This window comes from Mobula birostris, chromosome 11 (genome assembly GCF_030028105.1).
Source record: "Mobula birostris isolate sMobBir1 chromosome 11, sMobBir1.hap1, whole genome shotgun sequence".
Classification (NCBI taxonomy): domain Eukaryota; kingdom Metazoa; phylum Chordata; class Chondrichthyes; order Myliobatiformes; family Myliobatidae; genus Mobula; species Mobula birostris.
The window spans coordinates 38,802,351-38,820,938 of record NC_092380.1 but is presented as its reverse complement, the minus strand read 5'-3'; the positions used below and the strand labels follow the sequence as shown (position 1 = coordinate 38,820,938).

The window sequence follows — 18,588 nt, the reverse complement described above, 5'->3', positions numbered from 1 at the left end:
TACCACAACATTGCACACGTCCACTCCATCAGAGGGCACACCAACAGTAAATATAACTGCACACTCCACCACATCCACAAGCACATCCACTCCAACAACAACAACAGAACAAACCAGCACACCATCTCCTGTTATCACAACTGAATCAACAACTGCACACACCCCAACAACTACAACAACTACATCTACACCCACAGCCACACCCACACCCATGATATCCACAACTCCAGTCACTGATACAGTAACAACATTGAGCCCCACAACTGCAATGACGACAACCTGTACTACAGAACTAACAGAATCTACTGAAACTTCAGCCACAACAACGTCTGCCACAGTTACTCACACATCAGTGATCTCCACAAGCACACCATCTGAAACACAAACAACTGTTTCAACAGCCACTGTGCCAACTGAGACTCTGAGCACAATAGTTGACACATCCACTCCATCAGAAAGTACAACTAGAGAATCTTCTACTCCACAATTTACCAGCTCCACAAGCACAACAAAACCAACAGAGGTACCATCAACCACAACGCCCACTGCCATCAACACTAAATCAACAACTACACATATCATTGCCTCCACAACTAGTACAACAGGTACGTCTACACCCACATCCAAACGTAGTACACCAACATCTACCAGCTCACCAACACCAGCAGGTTCCACACCTGAACTGAGTACAACATGTACAACTGAAGTTTCAGAAACAGCAAAAATTTCAACCACCACAAAGTCTGCAACAGTTACACCCACAGCTGGAGAGCCCACAAGCACACCATCCCAAACAGTAACTACAGTCTCCACCACCTCAGCAACACCAGCTACTAGTACCACAACATTGCACACGTCCACTCCATCAGAGGGCACACCAACAGTAAATAGAACTGCACACTCCACCACATCCACAAGCACATCCACTCCAACAACAACAACAGAACAAACCAGCACACCATCTCCTGTTATCACAACTGAATCAACAACTGCACACACCCCAACAACTACAACAACTACATCTACACCCACAGCCACACCCATGATATCCACAACTCCAGTCACTGGCATAAGTGCACTATCCAGCCCCACAACTGCAATGACGACAACCTGTACTACAGAACGAACAGAACCTACTGAAACTTCAGCCACAACAACGTCTGCCACAGTTACTCACACATCAGTGATCTCCACAAGCACACCATCTGAAACACTAACAACTGTTTCAACAGCCACTGTGCCAACTGAGACTCTGAGCACAATAGTTGACACATCCACTCCATCAGAAAGTACAACTGGAGAATCTTCTACTCCACAATTTAGCAGCTCCACAAGCACAACAAAAGCAATAGAGGGACCAACAACCACAACACCCACTGCCATCAACACTAAATCAACAACTACACATATCATTGTCTCCACAACTAGTAGAACAGGTACATCTACACCCACATCCAAATTTAGTACACCAATGTCTACAAGCTCACCAACACCAACAGGTACCACACCTGAACTGAGTACAACATGCACAACTGAAGTTTCAGAAACAACAAAAATTTCAACCACCACAAGGTCTACAACAGTTACACCCACACCTGGAGAGCCCACAAGCACACCATCCCAAACAGTAACTACAGTCTCCACCACCTCAGCAACACCAGCTACTAGTACCACAACATTGCACACGTCCACTCCATCAGAGGGCACACCAACAGTAAATAGAACTGCACACTCCACCACATCCACAAGCACATCCACTCCAACAACAACAACAGAACAAACCAGCACACCATCTCCTGTTATCACAACTGAATCAACAACTGCACACACCCCAACAACTACAACAACTACATCTACACCCACAGCCACACCCACACCCATGATATCCACAACTCCAGTCACTGATACAGTAACAACATTGAGCCCCACAACTGCAATGACGACAACCTGTACTACAGAACCAACAGAATCTACTGAAACTTCAGCCACAACAACGTCTGCCACAGTTACTCACACATCAGTGATCTCCACAAGCACACCATCTGAAACACTAACAACTGGTTCAACAGCCACTGTGCCAACTGAGACTCTGAGCACAATAGTTGACACATCCACTCCATCAGAAAGTACAACTAGAGAATCTTCTACTCCACAATTTACCAGCTCCACAAGCACAACAAAACCAACAGAGGTACCATCAACCACAACGCCCACTGCCATCAACACTAAATCAACAACTACACATATCATTGCCTCCACAACTAGTACAACAGGTACGTCTACACCCACATCCAAACGTAGTACACCAACATCTACCAGCTCACCAACACCAGCAGGTTCCACACCTGAACTGAGTACAACATGTACAACTGTAGTTTCAGAAACAGCAAAAATTTCAACCACCACAAAGACTGCAACAGTTACACCCACACCTGGAGAGCCCACAAGCACACCATCCCAAACAGTAACTACAGTCTCCACCACCTCAGCAACACCAGCTACTAGTACCACAACATTGCACACGTCCACTCCATCAGAGGGCACACCAACAGTAAATAGAACTGCACACTCCACCACATCTACAAGCACATCCACTCCAACAACAACAATAGGACAAACCAGCACACCATCTCCTGTTATCACAACTGAATCAACAACTGCACACATCCCAACAACTACAACAACTACATCTACACCCACAGCCACACCCATGATATCCACAACTCCAGTCACTGGCATAAGTGCACTATCCAGCCCCACAACTGAAATGACGACAATCTGTACTACAGAACGAACAGAACCTACTGAAACTTCAGCCACAACAACGTCTACCACAGTTCCTCACACATCAGTGATCTCCACAAGCACACCGTTTGAAACATTAACAATTGTTTCAATAGCCACTGTGCCAACTAAGACTCCGAGCGCAATAGTTGACGCATCCACTCCATCAGAAAGTACAACTGGAGAATCTTCTACACAATTTAGCAGCTCCACAAGCACAACAAAAGCAATAGAGGGACCAACAACCACAACACCCACTGCCATCAACACTCAATCAACAACTACACATATCATTGTCTCCACAACTAGTAGAACAGGTACATCTACACCCACATCCAAACTTAGTACACCAACGTCTACAAGCTCACCAACACCAACAGGTACCACACCTGAACTGAGTACAACATGCACAACTGAAGTTTCAGAAACAACAAAAATTTCAACCACCACAAGGTCTACAACAGTTACACCCACACCTGGAGAGCCCACAAGCACACCATCCCAAACAGTAACTACAGTCTCCACCACCTCAGCAACACCAGCTACTAGTACCACAACATTGCACACGTCCACTCCATCAGAGGGCACACCAACAGTAAATACAACTGCACACTCCACCACATCCACAAGCACATCCACTCCAACAACAACAACAGAACAAACCAGCACACCATCTCCTGTTATCACAACTGAATCAACAACTGCACACACCCCAACAACTACAACAACTACATCTACACCCACAGCCACACCCACACCCATGATATCCACAACTCCAGTCACTGATACAGTAACAACATTGAGCCCCACAACTGCAATGACGACAATCTGTACTACAGAACTAACAGAATCTACTGAAACTTCAGCCACAACAACGTCTGCCACAGTTACTCACACATCAGTGATCTCCACAAGCACACCATCTGAAACACTAACAACTGGTTCAACAGCCACTGTGCCAACTGAGACTCTGAGCACAATAGTTGACACATCCACTATTTCAGAAAGTACAACTAGAGAATCTTCTACTCCACAATTTACCAGCTCCACAAGCACAACAAAACCAACAGAGGTACCATCAACCACAACGCCCACTGCCATCAACACTAAATCAACAACTACCCATATCATTGCCTCCACAACTAGTACAACAGGTACGTCTACACCCACATCCAAACGTAGTACACCAACATCTACCAGCTCACCAACACCAGCAGGTTCCACACCTGAACTGAGTACAACATGTACAACTGAAGTTTCAGAAACAACAAAAATTTCAACCACCACAAAGTCTGCAACAGTTACACCCACACCTGGAGAGCCCACAAGCACACCATCCCAAACAGTAACTACAGTCTCCACCACCTCAGCAACACCAGCTACTAGTACCACAACATTGCACACGTCCACTCCATCAGAGGGCACACCAACAGTAAATATAACTGCACACTCCACCACATCCACAAGCACATCCACTCCAACAACAACAACAGAACAAACCAGCACACCATCTCCTGTTATCACAACTGAATCAACAACTGCACACACCCCAACAACTACAACAACTACATCTACACCCACAGCCACACCCATGATATCCACAACTCCAGTCACTGGCATAAGTACACTATCCAGCCCCACAACTGAAATGACGACAATCTGTACTACAGAACGAACAGAACCTACTGAAACTTCAGCCACAACAACGTCTGCCACAGTTACTCACACATCAGTGATCTCCACAAGCACACCATCTGAAACACTAACAACTGTTTCAACAGCCACTGTGCCAACTGAGACTCTGAGCACAATAGTTGACACATCCACTCCATCAGAAAGTACAACTGGAGAATCTTCTACTCCACAATTTAGCAGCTCCACAAGCACAACAAAAGCAATAGAGGGACCAACAACCACAACGCCCACTGCCATCAACACTAAATCAACAACTACACATATCATTGCCTCCACAACTAGTACAACAGGTACATCTACACCCACATCCAAACTTAGTACACCAACGTCTACAAGCTCACCAACACCAACAGGTACCACACCTGAACTGAGTACAACATGCACAACTGAAGTTTCAGAAACAACAAAAATTTCAACCACAACAAGGTCTACAACAGTTACACCCACACCTGGAGAGCCCACAAGCACACCATCCCAAACAGTAACTACAGTCTCCACCACCTCCGCAACAGCAGCTACTAGTACCACAACATTGCACACGTCCACTCCATCAGAGGGCACACCAACAGTAAATAGAACTGCACACTCCACCACGTCCACAAGCACATCCACTCCAACAACAACAACAGAACAAACCAGCACACCATCTCCTGTTATCACAACTGAATCAACAACTGCACACATCCCAACAACTACAACAACTACATCTACACCCACAGCCACACCCATGATATCCACAACTCCAGTCACTGGCATAAGTGCACTATCCAGCCCCACAACTGCAATGACGACAACCTGTACTACAGAACGAACAGAACCTACTGAAACTTCAGCCACAACAACGTCTGCCACAGTTACTCACACATCAGTGATCTCCACAAGCACACCATCTGAAACACTAACAACTGTTTCAACAGCCACTGTGCCAACTGAGACTCTGAGCACAATAGTTGACACATCCACTCCATCAGAAAGTACAACTGGAGAATCTTCTACTCCACAATTTAGCAGCTCCACAAGCACAACAAAAGCAATAGAGGGACCAACAACCACAACGCCCACTGCCATCAACACTCAATCAACAACTACACATATCATTGTCTCCACAACTAGTACAACAGGTACATCTACACCCACATCCAAATTTAGTACACCAATGTCTACAAGCTCACCAACACCAACAGGTACCACACCTGAACTGAGTACAACATGCACAACTGAAGTTTCAGAAACAACAAAAATTTCAACCACCACAAGGTCTACAACAGTTACACCCACACCTGGAGAGCCCACAAGCACACCATCCCAAACAGTAACTACAGTCTCCACCACCTCAGCAACACCAGCTACTAGTACCACAACATTGCACACGTCCACTCCATCAGAGGGCACACCAACAGTAAATAGAACTGCACACTCCACCACATCCACAAGCACATCCACTCCAACAACAACAATAGGACAAACCAGCACACCATCTCCTGTTATCACAACTGAATCAACAACTGCACACACCCCAACAACTACAACAACTACATCTACACCCACAGCCACACCCACACCCATGATATCCACAACTCCAGTCACTGATACAGTAACAACATTGAGCCCCACAACTGCAATGACGACAATCTGTACTACAGAACTAACAGAATCTACTGAAACTTCAGCCACAACAACGTCTGCCACAGTTACTCACACATCAGTGATCTCCACAAGCACACCATCTGAAACACTAACAACTGGTTCAACAGCCACTGTGCCAACTGAGACTCTGAGCACAATAGTTGACACATCCACTATTTCAGAAAGTACAACTAGAGAATCTTCTACTCCACAATTTACCAGCTCCACAAGCACAACAAAACCAACAGAGGTACCATCAACCACAACGCCCACTGCCATCAACACTAAATCAACAACTACCCATATCATTGCCTCCACAACTAGTACAACAGGTACGTCTACACCCACATCCAAACGTAGTACACCAACATCTACCAGCTCACCAACACCAGCAGGTTCCACACCTGAACTGAGTACAACATGTACAACTGAAGTTTCAGAAACAACAAAAATTTCAACCACCACAAAGTCTGCAACAGTTACACCCACACCTGGAGAGCCCACAAGCACACCATCCCAAACAGTAACTACAGTCTCCACCACCTCAGCAACACCAGCTACTAGTACCACAACATTGCACACGTCCACTCCATCAGAGGGCACACCAACAGTAAATATAACTGCACACTCCACCACATCCACAAGCACATCCACTCCAACAACAACAATAGGACAAACCAGCACACCATCTCCTGTTATCACAACTGAATCAACAACTGCACACATCCCAACAACTACAACAACTACATCTACACCCACAGCCACACCCATGATATCCACAACTCCAGTCACTGGCATAAGTACACTATCCAGCCCCACAACTGAAATGACGACAATCTGTACTACAGAACGAACAGAACCTACTGAAACTTCAGCCACAACAACGTCTACCACAGTTCCTCACACATCAGTGATCTCCACAAGCACACCGTTTGAAACACTAACAACTGGTTCAACAGCCACTGTGCCAACTGAGACTCTGAGCACAATAGTTGACACATCCACTCCATCAGAAAGTACAACTGGAGAATCTTCTACTCCACAATTTAGCAGCTCCACAAGCACAACAAAAGCAATAGAGGGACCAACAACCACAACGCCCACTGCCATCAACACTAAATCAACAACTACACATATCATTGCCTCCACAACTAGTACAACAGGTACATCTACACCCACATCCAAACTTAGTACACCAACGTCTACAAGCTCACCAACACCAACAGGTACCACACCTGAACTGAGTACAACATGCACAACTGAAGTTTCAGAAACAACAAAAATTTCAACCACAACAAGGTCTACAACAGTTACACCCACACCTGGAGAGCCCACAAGCACACCATCCCAAACAGTAACTACAGTCTCCACCACCTCCGCAACAGCAGCTACTAGTACCACAACATTGCACACGTCCACTCCATCAGAGGGCACACCAACAGTAAATAGAACTGCACACTCCACCACGTCCACAAGCACATCCACTCCAACAACAACAACAGAACAAACCAGCACACCATCTCCTGTTATCACAACTGAATCAACAACTGCACACATCCCAACAACTACAACAACTACATCTACACCCACAGCCACACCCATGATATCCACAACTCCAGTCACTGGCATAAGTGCACTATCCAGCCCCACAACTGCAATGACGACAACCTGTACTACAGAACGAACAGAACCTACTGAAACTTCAGCCACAACAACGTCTGCCACAGTTACTCACACATCAGTGATCTCCACAAGCACACCATCTGAAACACTAACAACTGTTTCAACAGCCACTGTGCCAACTGAGACTCTGAGCACAATAGTTGACACATCCACTCCATCAGAAAGTACAACTGGAGAATCTTCTACTCCACAATTTAGCAGCTCCACAAGCACAACAAAAGCAATAGAGGGACCAACAACCACAACGCCCACTGCCATCAACACTCAATCAACAACTACACATATCATTGTCTCCACAACTAGTACAACAGGTACATCTACACCCACATCCAAATTTAGTACACCAATGTCTACAAGCTCACCAACACCAACAGGTACCACACCTGAACTGAGTACAACATGCACAACTGAAGTTTCAGAAACAACAAAAATTTCAACCACCACAAGGTCTACAACAGTTACACCCACACCTGGAGAGCCCACAAGCACACCATCCCAAACAGTAACTACAGTCTCCACCACCTCAGCAACACCAGCTACTAGTACCACAACATTGCACACGTCCACTCCATCAGAGGGCACACCAACAGTAAATAGAACTGCACACTCCACCACATCCACAAGCACATCCACTCCAACAACAACAATAGGACAAACCAGCACACCATCTCCTGTTATCACAACTGAATCAACAACTGCACACACCCCAACAACTACAACAACTACATCTACACCCACAGCCACACCCACACCCATGATATCCACAACTCCAGTCACTGATACAGTAACAACATTGAGCCCCACAACTGCAATGACGACAATCTGTACTACAGAACTAACAGAATCTACTGAAACTTCAGCCACAACAACGTCTGCCACAGTTACTCACACATCAGTGATCTCCACAAGCACACCATCTGAAACACTAACAACTGTTTCAACAGCCACTGTGCCAACTGAGACTCTGAGCACAATAGTTGACACATCCACTCCATCAGAAAGTACAACTAGAGAATCTTCTACTCCACAATTTACCAGCTCCACAAGCACAACAAAACCAACAGAGGTACCATCAACCACAACGCCCACTGCCATCAACACTAAATCAACAACTACACATATCATTGCCTCCACAACTAGTACAACAGGTACGTCTACACCCACATCCAAACGTAGTACACCAACATCTACCAGCTCACCAACACCAGCAGGTTCCACACCTGAACTGAGTACAACATGTACAACTGAAGTTTCAGAAACAGCAAAAATTTCAACCACCACAAAGTCTGCAACAGTTACACCCACAGCTGGAGAGCCCACAAGCACACCATCCCAAACAGTAACTACAGTCTCCACCACCTCAGCAACACCAGCTACTAGTACCACAACATTGCACATGTCCACTCCATCAGAGGGCACACCAACAGTAAATATAACTGCACACTCCACCACATCCACAAGCACATCCACTCCAACAACAACAACAGAACAAACCAGCACACCATCTCCTGTTATCACAACTGAATCAACAACTGCACACACCCCAACAACTACAACAACTACATCTACACCCACAGCCACACCCATGATATCCACAACTCCAGTCACTGGCATAAGTGCACTATCCAGCCCCACAACTGCAATGACGACAACCTGTACTACAGAACGAACAGAACCTACTGAAACTTCAGCCACAACAACGTCTGCCACAGTTACTCACACATCAGTGATCTCCACAAGCACACCATCTGAAACACTAACAACTGTTTCAACAGCCACTGTGCCAACTGAGACTCTGAGCACAATAGTTGACACATCCACTCCATCAGAAAGTACAACTGGAAAATCTTCTACTCCACAATTTAGCAGCTCCACAAGCACAACAAAAGCAATAGAGGGACCAACAACCACAACACCCACTGCCATCAACACTCAATCAACAACTACACATATCATTGTCTCCACAACTAGTAGAACAGGTACATCTACACCCACATCCAAATTTAGTACACCAATGTCTACAAGCTCACCAACACCAACAGGTACCACACCTGAACTGAGTACAACATGCACAACTGAAGTTTCAGAAACAACAAAAATTTCAACCACCACAAGGTCTACAACAGTTACACCCACACCTGGAGAGCCCACAAGCACACCATCCCAAACAGTAACTACAGTCTCCACCACCTCAGCAACAGCAGCTACTAGTACCACAACATTGCACACGTCCACTCCATCAGAGGGCACACCAACAGTAAATATAACTGCACACTCCACCACATCCACAAGCACATCCACTCCAACAACAACAATAGGACAAACCAGCACACCATCTCCTGTTATCACAACTGAATCAACAACTGCACACACCCCAACAACTACAACAACTACATCTACACCCACAGCCACACCCACACCCATGATATCCACAACTCCAGTCACTGATACAGTAACAACATTGAGCCCCACAACTGCAATGACGACAACCTGTACTACAGAACCAACAGAATCCACTGAAACTTCAGCCACAACAACGTCTGCCACAGTTACTCACACATCAGTGATCTCCACAAGCACACCATCTGAAACACTAACAACTGGTTCAACAGCCACTGTGCCAACTGAGACTCTGAGCACAATAGTTGACACATCCACTCCATCAGAAAGTACAACTAGAGAATCTTCTACTCCACAATTTACCAGCTCCACAAGCACAACAAAACCAACAGAGGTACCATCAACCACAACGCCCACTGCCATCAACACTAAATCAACAACTACACATATCATTGCCTCCACAACTAGTACAACAGGTATGTCTACACCCACATCCAAACGTAGTACACCAACATCTACCAGCTCACCAACACCAGCAGGTTCCACACCTGAACTGAGTACAACATGTACAACTGAAGTTTCAGAAACAGCAAAAATTTCAACCACCACAAAGACTGCAACAGTTACACCCACACCTGGAGAGCCCACAAGCACACCATCCCAAACAGTAACTACAGTCTCCACCACCTCAGCAACACCAGCTACTAGTACCACAACATTGCACACGTCCACTCCATCAGAGGGCACACCAACAGTAAATATAACTGCACACTCCACCACATCCACAAGCACATCCACTCCAACAACAACAATAGGACAAACCAGCACACCATCTCCTGTTATCACAACTGAATCAACAACTGCACACATCCCAACAACTACAACAACTACATCTACACCCACAGCCACACCCACACCCATGATATCCACAACTCCAGTCACTGATACAGTAACAACATTGAGCCCCACAACTGCAATGACGACAACCTGTACTACAGAACCAACAGAATCTACTGAAACTTCAGCCACAACAACGTCTGCCACAGTTACTCACACATCAGTGATCTCCACAAGCACACCATCTGAAACACTAACAACTGGTTCAACAGCCACTGTGCCAACTGAGACTCTGAGCACAATAGTTGACACATCCACTCCATCAGAAAGTACAACTGGAGAATCTTCTACTCCACAATTTACCAGCTCCACAAGCACAACAAAACCAACAGAGGTACCATCAACCACAACGCCCACTGCCATCAACACTAAATCAACAACTACCCATATCATTGCCTCCACAACTAGTACAACAGGTACGTCTACACCCACATCCAAACGTAGTACACCAACATCTACCAGCTCACCAACACCAGCAGGTTCCACACCTGAACTGAGTACAACATGTACAACTGAAGTTTCAGAAACAACAAAAATTTCAACCACCACAAAGTCTGCAACAGTTACACCCACACCTGGAGAGCCCACAAGCACACCATCCCAAACAGTAACTACAGTCTCCACCACCTCAGCAACACCAGCTACTAGTACCACAACATTGCACACGTCCACTCCATCAGAGGGCACACCAACAGTAAATATAACTGCACACTCCACCACATCCACAAGCACATCCACTCCAACAACAACAACAGAACAAACCAGCACACCATCTCCTGTTATCACAACTGAATCAACAACTGCACACATCCCAACAACTACAACAACTACATCTACACCCACAGCCACACCCATGATATCCACTACTCCAGTCACTGGCATAAGTGCACTATCCAGCCCCACAACTGAAATGACGACAACCTGTACTACAGAACGAACAGAACCTACTGAAACTTCAGCCACAACAACGTCTGCCACAGTTACTCACACATCAGTGATCTCCACAAGCACACCATCTGAAACACTAACAACTGTTTCAACAGCCACTGTGCCAACTGAGACTCTGAGCACAATAGTTGACACATCCACTCCATCAGAAAGTACAACTGGAGAATCTTCTACTCCACAATTTACCAGCTCCACAAGCACAACAAAAGCAACATCAACTACCACCATTTCAACTTCAACAGGACTGAACAACACTACCACACCTGTATCCATGAGTAGTACAGTAGCCACCACTCACAGTGGAATCACAGAATCAGCCAGAATGACTTCAACTTCTGGCAAAGTCACGTTTAATCAGTCTACCTTGTCACCCACCACCTGGAGCATGACCACTGCTGTCACCGTTCGACTCTCACCTCCTCGATCAACAACTGCCCTGTCTGGAACGACGATCAAGATGCCCTCAACTGTTTCATCTCCATTTACTGGTTCCATGGAGTATTCTACCCTTTCTCCCACTGTCAGTTTTTCATCTGCCAACACTGAATGTTTCTGTGCTGTGAATGGAACATTGTATCCCCAAGGTAAACTACTTGCTTTTATTTCATGAGATGATGTATTTAAAAATCTTAAGAAAATTTTTATCGTCTTTTTGTCTGAATGTCTTTCCAAGAAACCAGATTTGCCAATGTATTTTCTGGTGGTGGAGGTAGGTTGCTTGCCGGTCGGGCAGGGGTATCAGTTGTCTGCCCTGCTATTATAATTACAGCATATTGCAAGTTCAGTTACACTTCTCCAGTGTAACCTGTAGAAGTCAATGAACTGCTTGAAAACTTTGGATATTTCCAAATGTCATAAAATATCACACTGTCATAAAACGTGCAAGCAGAAACAGAATAATAAACATAATAAACTCTCTAGCCATTACAAAGCTCATTTTCATTTATTTTTAGGTGTCCTCTTATAAAAGTTAAAATAATTCATGTATGTTTTAGATTACCTGTTTTGTTTATTTCTGAAAATTTATGAAATATCAATTTGTGCTCCAATTTCATATTATGTACCAACATTTAAGCAATTATTTTGCTCTATATAATATTCAGTGGGTAACTAAAAAGCAGTCTATTTTGTTTTCTAACTTGTTTCCTCTCTTCAGTCTTCAATATCAATTGCAATGTTTAAAGTCATTCATCTATTGTTTACATTTTAGGTGCAATTATATATAACTACACAGATAATGCTGGATTTTGCATTTATGCAATATGTAATGAAACCTGTAACATTGAAAAACATATCTGGCCTTGTGGAAGCACAAAGCCTCCTTTCACAAGTGTACCTACAAGCAATATCAGCCATCCAACAAAGCCAACGGAATCGACCACAAAACCTGTAGGGTGCCCAGACTTAAATCCTCCAAGAGATGTAAGTGCACATTAGATTAAAAATTCACATTTTTGGAGAAAAGTCTGTTACAGATTTATGAAAACTTAGTTGACACAGCTGAATGGAAACCCAATTATTTATATTTTGCATACTTGCTGACTAGAAATATTCTGTCAATAGCATAGTGCTGTTAATTTTGTTGTTATATATTTTGCACTCTGTAATATCAAACCAGTTATTCCACAAAGTATTTAACATAGCTGATCTGTCACAAAGTTGGGTGGGATATTTCCAAAACAATAAATCAGAGTATCTCTGGATACCCTACATTTATCGTGAAGTTATTAATCCTTCTGAATGAGCTAATTGTTGGAATATTATTGGGGTATTAAAACCTAATTTGAAAAAAATGTCTCAGCAGGTATGACACTTTTCCTTTCAATGCCTTAAAGAATATCCTGGGTAAAGTGGCGTTGATAATTAGAAGACAGTGGAAAATCTCTGTGTACCGGAATATTTGGCTCACTTATTATATTTTAGAGTCATGTTTGGAGCATAATTAGAGCATTGGATGATTAATAGGAGACAATGAGTGGGAATGAAAGGATCCTTTCCTGGTTGCCTGCTATTTGTTTTTATGCTATATATCAATGATTTAGATAATTGAATAGCTGGCTTTGTTCCTAAGTTTGCGAATTATACAAAGATTGGTGGAGGGGTGGGCAGTGTTGAGGAAATAGGTAGGCTGCAGAAGGACTTAGATTTGGAGAATGGGCAAGAAAGTGGCAAACAAAATACAATGTTGGAAAATGCATGGTCATGCACTTACTGTAGGTAGTAGAAGTAAATATGCAGACTATTGTTTAAACGGGGAGAAAATTCAAACATCTGAGCTGCAAATCTGGGAGTACTTGTGCAGAACACCCTAAAGTTTAACTTACAGGTTGAGTTGGTGGTGAGGAAGGCAAATGCAATGTTAGCATTCATTTCAAGAGGTTTAGAATACAAGAGCAGGGATGTGATGCTGTGGCTTTATAAGGCACTGGTGGGGCCTCACCTTGAGTATTGAGAACAGATTTGGGCTCCTCATCTTAGAAAAGATGTGGTGGCATTGGAGAGTGTTCAGTGGAGGCTCACAAGGATGACTCCAGGAATGAAAGTGTTATCATATGAGGAACATTTGATACGGGCTTGTACTCACTGGAATTTAGAAAGATGAGGGAGGTGGGATCTCATTGAAACCTTTTGAATGTTGAAAGGCCTAGACAGAGTAAATGTGGAAGGTATGTTTCCCATGGTAGGGGAGTCTAGGACAAGAGGGCACAGACTCAGGATAGAGGGGCATCCACTTGAAACAGCGATGCAGAGAAATTTCTTTAGCCAGAGGGTAGTGAATTGGTGAATTTGTTACCACTGGCAGCTGTGGAGGCCAGGTCGTTGGGTGTATTTAAGGCAGAGATTGATGGGTTCTTGATTGGACGTGGTATCAACGCTCATGAGGAGAAGGGCGGGGAACGGGGCTGAGGAAGAGAAAAAAGGATCAACCATGTCTGAATGGCATAATAGATTCGATGGGCCAAATGACCTAACTCTACTCCTATGTCTTATGGTCTTATGATCTTATGTTACTAGAGCAGACAAGAGCTCTTTGAACCTGTATGTAAAAGAGCTTGTGTCTGTGCCATACAACTATTTGCCATCTACATTGGAGCATGGAATATTGAACAGCACACCAGAGAAACAGGCTGATCATCACCACCCCTGGCAGCACATTGCATTCTCTCTGTAAAAAAAAAACTTGCCCCACACCTCCTCTTTGAATATTCCCCTTCAGAAATTAAATGTATTAAAATGTTTCAACGCCGGGAAAGACATACGTGCTCCTACTCTATCTATGCTGCACATTATTTTGTAAACTTCTCAGGCCTCCCTTCAGCCTCCACCACTCCAGAGAAATAACACTAGTTTATCCAAACCTCTCCTTATAGTACGTGCTCTCTAATCCAGGGAACATCCTGGTAAACCACTTCTGTACCCTCTCCAAAGACCTAATGTAATGGGGAAAGTAGAGTGGCACATAAATACTCTAGATGAGGCTCAACGAGAATTGTGCCAAGCTGCAATATATTTTTCTGACTCATCAACTCATTGCTTTGACTAAGGCAAGAATGTCCTTTGCCACCTTATCAATTTTTATGGTAACTTTCAGAGAGCTATGAAGTTGGACCACAACACCCTCTTTACATCAATAGTATTGAGGATCTTACCATTAAATGAGTACTGTCCCTTTATAATTGATCTCCTAAAATGCAACACTTCAAACTTGTCCAGTTTTACAAACTCTGTCAAAATCTGCAGCTGATCTACATCCCACTGTATCCTTCTTATACACAGCCAACAATCCTTGTATCATCTACAAATTTACTAACCCATCCAATCATGTTTTCATCCATGACCTCCAGTCAGAATAACTCATTTCTACCACTACCCTCTGCCTTCTATGGGCAATCCAATTCTGAATTCAAATGTTCATGTCCCATGCCAATGCATCTTAATCTTCTGTAGAAACAGGCAATGAGGGACCTTGTTGAATGCCTTACTAAGATCCACGTAGACACCACCCACTGTTCTACCTTCAGCAATCAACTTTGTCACCTCTTTAAAAAACTCAATTAGTTTATGAAAATATTGCCTTCCCTGCACAAAGGCAGCCCATAATCAGGCCGTTTTTTCAATTGCCTACAAATCCTGTCACCAAGAATCTTCTCCAATATTTTACCTACCACTAACTTGAGATTCACTGGTCTATATTTTCCAGTATTATCTCTATCTTCCTTCATGAAGAAAGGAACAACATTAGCTACACTTTAGTCCCTCCAGGTCTTGCCTGTGGCTGGAGGTGTGGTCAAAGATCCTAGTCAATGCTCTGGCAATCTCAACTTTTTTCTCTCTGAATAACCAGGATACATCAAATCAGGCTATGGGAATTTGTCCACCTTAACCATATTCAAGAGACCCAACAGCACCTCTTTCTTTATCTCAATATGAGCTAGCATGCTCCACACTGATCTATCTTCTATATTCTTCCTAATAGTGAATACCGTTACAAAGTACTCATTTAGGGCCTCACCAACATCCTCTGCCTCCAACCACTTGTTCCGTCCTTTATTCTTGAGTTGTCTACTCTCATCCCTAGTTATTCTCTTGCTCTTGATGTGTGTATTGAATGCCTTGAGATTCTCCTTAATTGCACTTGCTAAGGACACTCCATTGCCCCTCCTGGCTCACCCAGTTGCCTTCTTAAGCTTTTTTCTAGCTTCTTCATAATCTTCAAAGACTAATTTTAGCTTCCTAAATGTTATATATATTTCCTTTATCTTCTTGCCTAAACTCATAACCTCTCCCAACATCCAAGGTTCCCTTACCTTGCCATTCTCATCCTCCCTTCTTACTGGAATATGCCTGTCCTTTATGTTGTGCAGTTGTTCTTCAAACATTCCTCCACATATCAGATATATAATTGCCCCAAAGAAGGTGTTCCCAATGAACTGCCCGAAGCCCTGTCTAATTAATTTCATTATATAATCCCATTTGCCCACATTAGGTCTACATCCTTCTATGCTTTGTCTATTTAAGCATCGTCCAGATACCTTTTAGGCATAGTAATTGTATCTGATTCCACTAACTCCTCTGGTAGCATATTGTAGATATCAACCATTCTCCATTTCTTTTTAAAATTCCTTCTTCTCACTTTAAAACAATATCCTTTTGCTTTTGATGCCCCTATCATGGGGCATAGATAAGTAAAACCTATCCTATTTATACTTCTCATGAATGAACATCAGGTCACCCATCAGCCTCCGCTTCAGGAAAAGCAATCTCAGCTCACTCAAATCTCTCTATAACACAAGTCCTCCAATCCAGGCAACATTCTTTCCTGGGACTGCAGAGCTTGAGTTACAAGGAGAGATTAGATAGGCTAGGGATTTCTTCGCTGGAGGCAGATGGCTATGAGATGAGCTATTACAGGTTTATAAAATCATGAGGTGCAAAGATAATGTAAAAAGCCACAGACTTTTCCCCAGCATGGGAGTGTCCAAAACTGCAGGACACATTTTAAGGCGAAAGGGGAAAGATTTATAGTGGACCTCAGGGTCAACTTTTTCACACTGAGTATAGTGGGTATATAGAACAAATTGCCAGAGGAAGTGACACAGACACGTACAACTATAGATTTAAAAGACATTTCAACAGGTTTAGAGATATGACCAAATATAGGCAAACAGGACTAACTCAGTTAGTTAACTTTGTTGGCATGGAGGAATTAAGCCAAAGGGCCTGTTCACACGTTCTTTCTTGGTAAATCTCCTCTACAGTTTTTCCAGCTCAATCACATCCTTCCTTTAGTGCAGTCAATACTTCAAATTTGGCTGAACCTCTCTAGGCCTAAACTTGCAAATTAATATACTAACTTCTATGTTCCATGCTCCAACCTTATGATGACAAGCATACCTTACATCTTCTTTACCTCCCAATCTACCTATATTGCCATTTTCAGGAAGCAATGAACTTGGACTCCTAGGTCTCATGGCCTCCTACCTCTTCCTGTACATGGCTTTGCTCTATATATTGTTGGGCTTGTCTTGCACCTGTCAACACTCCATCCAACTTTCTAACTGATCTTTATCCAGTTATAGCCTAAGACAACTTTCCTGACTATCCACAGCACCACCATTTTTGTGTCATCTTCAAATTTACTAATCACACTTCCTATATTCACATCCAAGTTATTGATATACATTGCAAATGACAAGGGTCCCACCACTGCTCGCTAAGATACACTAGTCACAAATTATCAATATTCAGCACTTACTATCTTCTCTCTGTTGCTCTTCTTAATAAAGAAGAACAGTCTTTCTCAGCTACAGTCTGCCACACTTGTAGCTGAGAAAGATAGAAAAATCTCCTTTAGAGCCTAAGCAATTTCCCAATAGCATACTGGCATAGATCCTATCAGGCCCTGAAGACCTATCCACCCTTCTGCATTCTAGGACATCTTCCGCTACCTTCTAATTAGCAGTCCTAAAGAAATAATGAGGCTCAGCTGGAAACAGGGAGAATTCACAATAATGAGAAGTTAACTAGTAATAGGTATTATTGCGATTTCTGTTTTGAGAAATTTCTGAAATGATTCTTCTCTTTCCAGTACAATGAGACCTGGTTGAAATGTGA

The 18,588-nt window shown here is 43.6% G+C and overlaps 1 protein-coding gene across 1 annotated transcript; it reads left to right on the top strand.

Moving 5' to 3' along the window:
• Positions 1-9,802: 9,802 nt before the first annotated feature.
• LOC140204665 (uncharacterized) lies at positions 9,803-18,570 on the top strand. The gene is made up of 3 exons (XM_072271359.1): positions 9,803-11,445; positions 11,617-11,948; positions 18,563-18,570. The coding sequence occupies exons 1-3, from the start codon at positions 9,803-9,805 to the stop codon at positions 18,568-18,570; spliced, it is 1,983 nt and encodes a 660-aa protein (XP_072127460.1).
• The last annotated feature ends 18 nt before the right edge of the window (positions 18,571-18,588 follow it).